The following is a 10121-nucleotide window of genomic DNA, read 5'->3' on the forward strand; positions in this document are numbered from 1 at the left end:
AGAAGAAGCCCTTCAGCAGCTGGCTTCTTGTACACTCTGCCTGAAACGCATGAGTGAAGATGGACATAAGGACGTTTTTTAGACCAAAAGTACAATGACAGAACCCCAGCTTTGATGAGACTGGTGCTGACTCAGGTTTGTGAGTCTTATTTGAAGATATTTGTTGTGCTGCTGGTTTGCCTAAAGTTAGCTTACTATCAGGTAAAGTTGATGGAGAAAGAACGGGAATATTTACTATCATCTCACACTAAACACTAACAGGAACAATACTCTGCCCTGAAAATGCTTAATATGTAGCTTCAGATTAAAAATTATGTGGTACCAGACAAATATGATGTTGACTAGTGCGTGTCATATGTGTGTGTGTGTGTGTGTGTGCGCGCGCGCGTGCGTGCGTGTGTGTGTGTGTGTTAAGCCCCGGATCTTCTTCAGTCCTAAATCCGCCCCTGCTGATGTGTATTCAGGTGTTTCAGAAAGTGAAATAAATAAAAAATACTTTAGTTTGCAAAAACAAAAAAATAATGACTTTAAATAGGAAATGTTTATATGTAGAGTATTTGTCTCATAAAGAGGAAATGCATTAGGTCCGCCTCCACGAGCCTGGAGGAGACGGATCAGCGTCAGATAGAGTCTGTGAGGCAGGAAAAGGTGCTTCTGGTCTGGATTCATAGTGTGAAATAAAAACTGTCTAAAAAGTAAAACTATACTAAATTAAGCAGCTCCTCCTTGTCTAGGTGATGTTTGACCCCTTTGTGGTCCTGAGGGCAGAGTTGGGCCCCTCTCACCACCCTCCTGTGTTCCTCTCCTGCAGCATTACAACATGGTCATGGCAGCGGCAGCAGCTGCCTCAGCCTCCGATGATCACGACCTGCTTCTCAACCACTTCCTGCCCTACACCACCTCCTCCTCCACCTCCCAGCTGTTCCTCGACCAATCAGGCGCCTCCTCGGCCGCCTCGCTGACAGCACCGACCAACGGAGTGAGCAGCTCCGGCGGCGGCTTGGTGTCGTCCAGCGGCCTTCGAGACGTTAACTCCACACACGCATCTTCACACACGGGCTCACACTCCTCACACACACACCCCGGGGTGGTAGCCAGCAGGAACAGCGCTGAAGCGACGGTGGCAGCTATCTGTGGCGGGATACCTGATGTCATATCGCTGGACTGACCCGAGACTAGTCCACACTCTCTGGGCTCAGCTTGACTGCAGCAACACACCCAAGCAGACTGGCTGCAGGCTGAAGGCTAGATCCAGAGATCAGACTGGCACCAAGTCATCAGACTCATTGGGGCGGAGCCTAAGTGACGAGGCTGCCTTTACAAGAGCACTAATTAAACCAGTGAGTGACATCACTCTACGGGGACAGCTGTGGTCATTGTGTTGGTGTATGTATACTGACCTCAGATCAGAGCTGCTTTACTTCTTTACTGGTACCACCTCTGCACAAACGACCAAGATGCTACCTGAGCTAACACACAAGGTCAGATGCTTCTTTTGTTTTTTCCTGAAACAGAAACCAGGAGTGGCACCGTGTATAGAGAACAAAATCTATTTTCCTCTTTTACTTTTGTACGTCGGGACATTTTCAGCCTGCTGCGCTGCTTGGATGGCTGTTTCCGAGAGGAGGACCTCCTCTAACAGAGCTTACAGATGAACGCTGGTCGCCATCTTCTGGTCTCTAAAGACACAGATCCAGTCTGCGTCAGTTCTCTCTGCTTTTCTCTTCTGCTGTTATGGTGTTTCTGTTCTCTCATACCAACGTCTCTGAGGCTGAACTTGCAGTTTAAATGTACCTGAATGATTTAATGAAGCGTTTTAACTTATGTATTATATTTAAGCAGGTCTTTATGCATTCCCTTTGACCTCCAGGTGGATGGCAGTGGGGGGTGCAGACACAATGAACTATTTCTGGTGTTTTTTTATTTCCACTCCCTGTAAAAATTTGCCGCCATACAGCATTTATGGGATAAAACTATTTATACTTGCCAATTTAGACTTTTAGCTGGAAAAAATTTCCTTTCCTTTTCTTCCCTTTTTTTTTTTTTTTTTTTTTTTTTTTGCACAAAGCCAAATAACAGGTACCGATGAGAGCCAGTGTTTTCAGTCGTGCCCATGTCTGCAGCTTGGATCTGTTCCTCCATGTCTCGTCTCCTCAGCTGACTGTTAAAGAGGATTTCTGATGAAGCGGCGTCCACAGGCGTGTGACCACGTTTAAACCAGTGCCTGTTTATGTTCCTGCTTCTGGGTTCGTTCAAGAAGCATCAAATTAATGTCTTAAGTCTCGTCTCTGGTCTTCTGCCCTGGACGTTTTGACCTGCCACTAATATCTTCACCCTTCAGAGGGACAGTGTAGAGAGGACGGCTGTCCCAGGAGGCAGAAGTAGAACATTTAAACACTCGTGTCCCGTCTGGAGTTCAGAAGCCCCTCAGAGACAGTCGGCGTGAACAACATGGTGGCTGTTGTCTGCTGGAGACGGAGGGCGTCCATTATGAATGTATTGTACGTCTGTAAGGCGGGACACCGTTTCAGGTGGTTTGTCTTTACCAGAACTAAACGGGTCTTCGTCCTGCAGACCCGTCTGTGTGTCCGCTGTCATCAGCGTCTCCTCGATGTTCTGCTTCCCGTTACCGGAGACAGGCAGCGCACTCTACAGCCTAATTATCCCAACCCTTAGTTAATCATATCTGACAGCAGCCCCCGCATCCCTCGTCCCGTTCCTCCACACAACTGGGAGGTGACGCAGGGTGACCCCTTTTCCTCTTCATCCGTTCTTCTCATGGGAACTGGGTCTCGTCCGCTGGACCCACTTTCTGTGTGTTTTCTGTGTTGAGCAGAATTTGTTTTATTTTGTGTCCTCCTGTTTATGTCTTTGTGTATCGCTACACCCGCTTCAGCAGCTGAGGAGGAGGGTTTGAGTCGCTGAAAAGGTTTTATTTAGTGATCATTCCCCAGCATCACAACTGATGCTCCATAAAGAAAAGTGGCACTGCATCTCCCAGGGAGCAGACTCTGGTAATCCTTCTTGATAAGGGCACAAAACTCAGGCTCATTACAACATCTGCATGATTCAGAAATGGTGGAGGAATATCTTCTGAGAGTGGTGAGAGCCTGTCTGTGAGGAGGTCAGGTGAATGTTTGTTTGGTTGTTCAGTTCCCTGAAAACAGATCCATCACTTCCTGAACAAATCCCTTCAGCCTCAGCTGCTGAGCAAACATCAGCCCACTAAAGAAAACTGGTAAGCAGGAGAAATGATGCTGTGATTAGAAGGTAAACAGGTTTTTGCCTCTGGACGGAGGCATTTTCACTCTTCAGCATTATTAAACAAAAAAAAATGTTCTCTTCCGCTTTTAAATGTGGCTTAAACAAATACACTAATGCTAAAAGGTCTGGATCCGTTTCAGATTTCCCGTGAAAACATGTGGAATTTGCAAATAAACAGGACATCCATGTAGTTGGAAATTAACATTTAAATGGAAAAGGCGAACCTCTTCTTAGACATCCCAGCTGTCAAACCTCCCAGGTAGTCTGATGGGATTTCACCCCCGTGGTTGGTGGAGCTCCATCACTGTGGGATTTCTGTCCCACTGTGTGTTCTTATATGGTTGAGTTTATAGTTAAGTATGTGGAGCATCGGTTTGTTTGCAGGCTCAGACAGAGACCCGCCACTTTACTGCTGTGCTTAGAGAGGCCGGATACCTGGTGTGGTTCGGTTTCATCCAACACACCTGCTGCACCTGTAAAAACAATCAGGTTTCTGTAATGGAGTAGCCAGCACAGTTTGTGGAGACGCTCCATGGGCCATGAAGTAAAAATCTGATTAGCTTCAACATTTGACAGAAAGCTGATAATCTTTTAGTCTGGGTAGTTTTAACAGCAAATTTAAAACAAGATTTTCAAGTGATCCAAACAATGGAGCTAGCTGTGGTGAAGCTGTAGCAGCCTGAAAGTGACTTTTACCCAGCAGAGAAGCTAAAATGTTTATAATTATTTATCAGATCTCATTGCTGAGTTTATTTTGGAGGCTCTTTTGTAGTTTTTTAAGCTTCAGGAAGCATAATAGCTGTTTTCCTAACTGTGCCTTTATCAGGAAGTGTTACCAGTCTGCTCTGCTGGTTTCATTGGTTTTTAACCACCAGTGCTGGGACGCTTGATGGAGACGGTCACTGGAGCTGCAAGCATTTGATCACAGCTTTATTTACTGCAGCTTCTGTCATGCAGCTGGATTAATGATGACGTGCTGAACGTGTTCTTCATGCAGGGATCCAATCTGTGTGAGATCAAGTCTGACACCCCCCAAACATTAATCCTGGAGGGCAACCAGTCGTTTTTAAATCATCCTAAAAGGGAAAAGTTTGTACATAATTTCATTCTGAAAACTCAGAAGTTCAGATCCAGATGTGGCTGTGTGTGTGTGTGTGTGTGTGTGTGTGTGTGTGTGTGTGTGTGTGTGTGTGTGTGTCACTTCAGAGCAAGAGAAGAAAATAATTTATATATTTTTAGAGAAATGAAAGCTGTACTATTTAAAAAAAACGACTGTGGCCAATAAAGAGTCCCACAAAAGTCAAACAACGCAAGACGGAGTTGAGTCGACATCTGCACTCACTGCCTTATTCACAGGTTCAGCTTCACAGTTTTAATCTGAGAAAATGAAAAATAAAAAAGATTTTTTCATTGAGGGAAAGGAAAAGCCGGTGTACATTTAGACCCACGTCAGTTTGTACAAATATACCAAGTGGAAAAGAATATTTATTACATGCATTAAAAATTGTTTACTTATTGAATGTTACTTGTTTATGTAGAAAAGTAGATGTAATAAAATGCATTCTGCTACTTCTCTGCCTTTATTATCATCATTATTAATTTTCTATGATCCTCTGAACTTTATTTTTATGTGTTTTATTTTTGAATTTTTGCATATTTTGTTACCTAAAATCATTTATTCCCAAATCAGACAAAAATTCTCCTGGATGTAAAACATACCCTAACCCAACACTGGGAGGCAGCAGTGAGTCATTTAAATAACTTTGAATCCTGTTTGGAAACAAAGCTGTTACGCACATGATTTGTCCAGCTCCTGTGTGTGTGTGTGTGTGTGTGTGTGTGTGTGTGTGTGTGTGTGTGTGTGTGTGTGTGTGTGTGTGTGTGTGTGTGTGTGTGTGTGTGTGTGTGTGTGTGTTTTCTCGGCTGCTCGCGCGCCTCGTCTTACTAAGTGTTGATTGGATGCATTTGGAAAACTTAGTTAACAACATATGTATTATTATTAAATATTAATTAATTATTAATTGAGCTGGAAGTTGCGCTCCTTTGCGCATGCAAGAGGGTATTTAACCTTGCGCCCCTGGACAGCTTCACCCCACCCATGGATGAGAGCGGAGGGTGGAGCGGCTCTGATTGTGCGTCTCGGAGAACAGAAGCAGGGAGGATGAGATGCTGCACGTGAAAAATCCACCTCTTGATCCGAATTAGATGCTTCCCTCCGCTTTAAACTGAACTGAAACACATCAGTAACAGATGGAAGTATGAGTGTGGACAATGGGAGCTTGTTTTGGAACCGGTCTCAAACCGGACCAGGCCTCTTCAGCAACCTGGAGGACATCGACGTGACCGCTGACGGGAGTCCGGTCCTCAGATTCTTCATCTGCCTGGTGTATTCCGTGGTTTGCGCTGTGGGTCTGGTGGGTAATGTGCTGGTTCTGTTCTTCATCAGGGTCAAACAGGAGAGGAGGAAGTCCAGGGTGAACTTCTTTGTGCTGAACCTGGCCGTGACTGACTTCCAGTTCGTGCTGACTCTGCCCTTCTGGGCCGTGGACACCGCGCTGGACTTCAGCTGGCCGTTTGGAGACGCCATGTGTAAGATCATCCTGTCGGTCACCGTCATGAACATGTATGCCAGCGTCTTCTTCCTCACTGCCATGAGCGTCACCCGCTACTGGTCCCTCGCTTCCGCTCTGAAGAACACAACAGTGCGACAATCCTGCTCCGCGAAGTGGGTTTGCGCCATTATTTGGACACTTGCGACTCTGGCCACCGCGCCGACGTCGATTTTCTCCGCAGTCACCAACGTGACGGGAGAGAAGCTGTGTCTGCTGCGGTTCCCAGGTGGACAGTACTGGCTGGCCGTGTACCACATACAGAAAATAGTTGTAGGGTTTGTGTTGCCGATGTCTATCGTTTCCATCAGTTACTTTATGCTGCTGCGTTTCATCCGCAAGAGGACCATGAAGACCAGCAACCCCAAGCGGAGATCCCAGGTCACCAAGTCCATCACCGTCATCATGCTGTCCTTCTTCTTCTGCTGGATGCCCAACCACGCCATCACCCTGTGGAGCGTGCTGGTCAAGCTGAACTTTGTGCACTGGGATAAGGCCTACTACGTAGTCCACACGTACGTGTTCCCGCTCACCGTGTGCCTGGCGCACACCAACAGCTGCCTGAACCCGATCCTCTACTGCCTCACGAGGAAGGAGTTCAGGGACAAGCTGAGAGGGCTGATCCACAGAGGATGATGGGGTTGAAAGGGTTTAACGAAGCGCGTAATGTGTGGACAAACTGTAACCAAGACGCGCCGGATGCGCTCGGCAGAGCGCGCAGCCTGGCGTCACGCTTTTGTCTGTTAGTGGTGTCGTCTTTTTGAGATAATGAGCCATTTGTGATTGTTCATTTTTTGTTAAATTGTAATAAAATTGAATTTTGGAGCAGCGTTCCTTCTGTGTGTGGTGTGCGCAGTCCACTGGCCGTGCGTAAAAGCGCACCACATTAACCTTCGTGTTCGTGTGCTTTTGGTATCCGTGGGCTAATCAAGAGTGGTCAAACGCACATCCACATCCATCTGTGAATGTTTTTTAAAGTGAATTTAAAGAACCTGAAACAGGCAAGGAACTGAAAAATGACTTGAGGAAAATTAGAAAACTAAGTTTTTGATCCAAAACACAGAATAATTGTACATGATTGTAAATAAGCAAACAAAATAAATGTGTGCTAATATAAATAATCACGTGTGTATAACATAATGCTCCTAAAGTATCAGTAGATGAAAGGAAGAAAATGAGACATCAGAACTTCCCCATCAGTAAATAACCCGCATGCACGCGCAGTTCATGCAACACAGACTGCTACTGAATGTGGTTCACAGCTGCAGCTCACAAGTTATTCGTTCTAATTTAAGTTTTGTTTCGTGTTTGACACGACTGGAGCTGACTGATCAGGTTACAGACGTAGGCCTATACCTGCATGATCCTTCAGTCCGCAAACCCAAACCCGATCTGACCTCCGATCAACGAAAACATCCTAAACACGAGATGTTTGTTGCTCACTGAAATTAGAGCATCAAAATAAATCTGATTATATGTTTTCTGATTCTATTTTATTGTTATTACCAGTTTGGAGATAAATAATTCCCAGATCAAATACATGTATTAATACGATTTATAAAATTAAAAGTCTGTGAACACAGGTTTTCATTTATTCATGTATTTTATTGATTTCTGCAGAGTAAAAACAAGGCATAGCTAAAAGTTTATAAATGCCAATGTACAAGAAAATCCAAGTAGAGTAAAAGTCTGTCTCTATAACGAATAAAGAGCTGGCCTCAAGGCTTCAAATAGAGCAAACAGAGGGTGATCCTTTTGTTTTTGTTTCAAATGTCTTTGTGCCTTTAATTCTAAAATCACCAATTGAAAGATGCAGCATCAAAACCACTAACTCCGCCCTCTAGTCAAGTTATGAGTGGTTGTGTGTTTACAGATAAACAAACAACACACCAAAACTATTTCAGGACTGGTTTTGGTGTCAAGGATGTTACAAACCCAATATTTGAGGTGAATCTGGGAGAAATCCCTATATTCCACTTGGACTGAATAAATACGATTTTTCACCAACATAATGACTCACGTGGACATGTCGGGTCTTGGTGTGAGCAATGGTGAGTTTTTAATCATGAGAAATTGGACAAGAAAATGATGAAATTAAAGAAAAAAGTTTTTTTTAATAAGATAAACTGTATAAATGCCCAATTCTAGCATAGATGTGATGCAAGCTAATTTATCTGTCTGGTTTGGTACAAAGGCTCATCAGAAAAAGTTTATTAAAAACTTTTACCAATGTAAAACAGCTGAGTCATCGGTAAAGCACGGTGGGGGCTGTGTCATCGTTTGGGGCTGAGTTTCATCCAGAGCTGTTGGGGATCTAAACTCATGATGTCAGTATATTCTATGAATGGCTCCTATAGATATGTATGTATATAATGTTGAAGGAACAAGGGGCAGCTGGGGCTCAGACATAGCATTCTAAAGCACCCAGCCTCAGGCTGCAGGAGGAGTAGAGATTCATTAGCAAAGTCAAACAGGTCCCCAGACCGAGCCTTAATCACCAAACCTCTACCACTGCACAAAGAAACAACTGTTCAAAGGGTGATGCTTTACTATGACTTCATTTTTTATGGATTTTCACAATAAAATCTGCAAAACTATAAGTGAGCTCATCTCTTTTACTGCTTCCCCTGTCATCTCATCAGCAGAAAAAAAACATAATTTTAGTTTAGTTTTAACAACTACAAGACATTTTAGACTCATGCAAACTCTGTCATATTAAAACTTGTGTTTACAAATATTTAAATGGTTAGCTCACATCCAGTTCTGCTGGATGTAAAAGAGGGGGCAGATCAAAGTTTTACTTGGTGAAAAAGGGGCCAATAAGAGACTTCAAAGACATGGATGCACTTAGGATAAAACTGTCAGCCCAAGAGAACGCATAAATGTCAAGCATTTGTAAGCTAAAATGGTTAAAAATAACAGCAGGCAGCACTCTACACACGCCTAACGTTACTCTGAGACTGCCTTAATCGGGTCAGAACTGTAACTCAGAACATCAGTCACGGGAGGGTGGTCTGTGAGCGCTAATCCCATGTAGGACCGGACCTTAAGGTGAACGGAGAAGTAAGGACCTCCGTGCTCGCTCAGATAAATAATTTTTTAAACGTTAGCATCACGATTAAGTTTTGGATTTGGTTGGAAGTTTATTGACATGTTTGAAGTCGGGTGCTCAAAACAGAGAAAATCAGATGAACTTTTCTCTTGTTTATCCAACAAAATCTGACATGAAAAACAGGATCATTTCCTCTGCTTTCAGTAGAATAAAGAGGGTCAGGCGTGTGTTAACATGAGGATCGCTACTATCCATCAGTCTGAGATGTTCCTAAGTATTAGAGTTCCATCATTCAACAATTGTTTACCAGTAGAAGAAGAAGAAGAAAATATCATGTCTATACTATAGCGCCTCTCAAGATAAAAATCACGAGGCGCTTCACAAAAACAAAAAAAATGTAAAAATTTAAAAAAGCATTTAGAAAATGTTTAAAAATATATTTTAAATGAGCAAAAATGGGCAATTGGGATTTAAAAGAAAAAATATTAAGAAAGAGAGAGAGTGAATAGGAAAGAGGGAAATCAGTGGATCCTGAGGAAGGTGGAATAGGTGGGGAGAGCAGAATGAAGAGAGTGTGGTTGATGAAGGTCATACAAAAGCCAGCTTGATCAAGTGAGTTTTCAGCTGCTTTTTGAAGGAGACCACTGAGTCCACTGATCTCAGGCTCAGGGGGAGAGAGGTCCAGAGTCTGGGGGCCACAGCAGCAAATGATCTGTCACCTTTGGTCTTTAGCCTGGTGCTACACAACCAGTAGGCTTTGATCACTGGACCTCAGGGACCTGCTGGGGGTGTAGGGACTAAGAAGATCACCAATGTAAGATGGTGCTTGTCCATGTAAGGCCCTAGAGACCAGAACCAGGACCTTGAAATGAACCCTGAAGTTGACTGGCAGCCAATGAAGCTGGAGGAGAAGCGGGGTGATGTGGGTGTGATAGTAGAAAGTAGAAAGTAGTAGAAAACATTTTAGACAGCTGCCTGTCTTCTGGAAGTGGACGTCCCAATGGCTTCTCTCCAAGGTCAGACTCTGGACCGCTTAGCTAAATCCAAATAAAACCCAAGAGCTCCATCTGATACTGAGATCTCAGTCAGCATGTTAAACACTAAAGTTCATGATTGGAGAATATTCATTTGGAAAGGTTGAAAAGAAAATAATAATAATACCGCCGCTGTGAGGCCCAGTAGTTGAGGGTTAATGT

At 43.8% G+C, this 10121-nt stretch overlaps 2 protein-coding genes across 3 annotated transcripts in view; both read left to right on the forward strand.

The window, feature by feature from the left end:
• Positions 1-4833, forward strand: part of LOC107381742 (E3 SUMO-protein ligase PIAS1) — an 88936-nt gene extending 84103 nt beyond the window's left edge. For both annotated transcript variants that reach the window (XM_015953583.3, XM_015953584.3), the window contains exon 13: positions 812-4833. In XM_015953583.3, the coding sequence (XP_015809069.3) occupies positions 812-1168 (357 nt within the window). In that variant the 3' untranslated portion in view covers positions 1169-4833. The remainder of the gene's footprint in view (positions 1-811) is intronic.
• A 122-nt stretch (positions 4834-4955) lies between these two features.
• Positions 4956-8799, forward strand: rxfp3.3a1 (relaxin family peptide receptor 3.3a1). Its single transcript, XM_054732305.2, has one exon. It carries the CDS (start codon positions 5523-5525, stop codon positions 6507-6509), a length of 987 nt encoding a protein of 328 aa, XP_054588280.1. The 5' UTR covers positions 4956-5522; the 3' UTR covers positions 6510-8799.
• The last annotated feature ends 1322 nt before the right edge of the window (positions 8800-10121 follow it).

This window comes from Nothobranchius furzeri, chromosome 9 (assembly GCF_043380555.1).
Source record: "Nothobranchius furzeri strain GRZ-AD chromosome 9, NfurGRZ-RIMD1, whole genome shotgun sequence".
In the NCBI taxonomy this organism is placed as follows: domain Eukaryota; kingdom Metazoa; phylum Chordata; class Actinopteri; order Cyprinodontiformes; family Nothobranchiidae; genus Nothobranchius; species Nothobranchius furzeri.

Excerpts from the sequence above, each read along its gene's own strand:
- rxfp3.3a1 (XM_054732305.2), top strand. The coding sequence starts at position 5,523 with ATGAGTGTGGACAATGGGAGCTTGTTTTGGAACCGGTCTCAAACCGGA.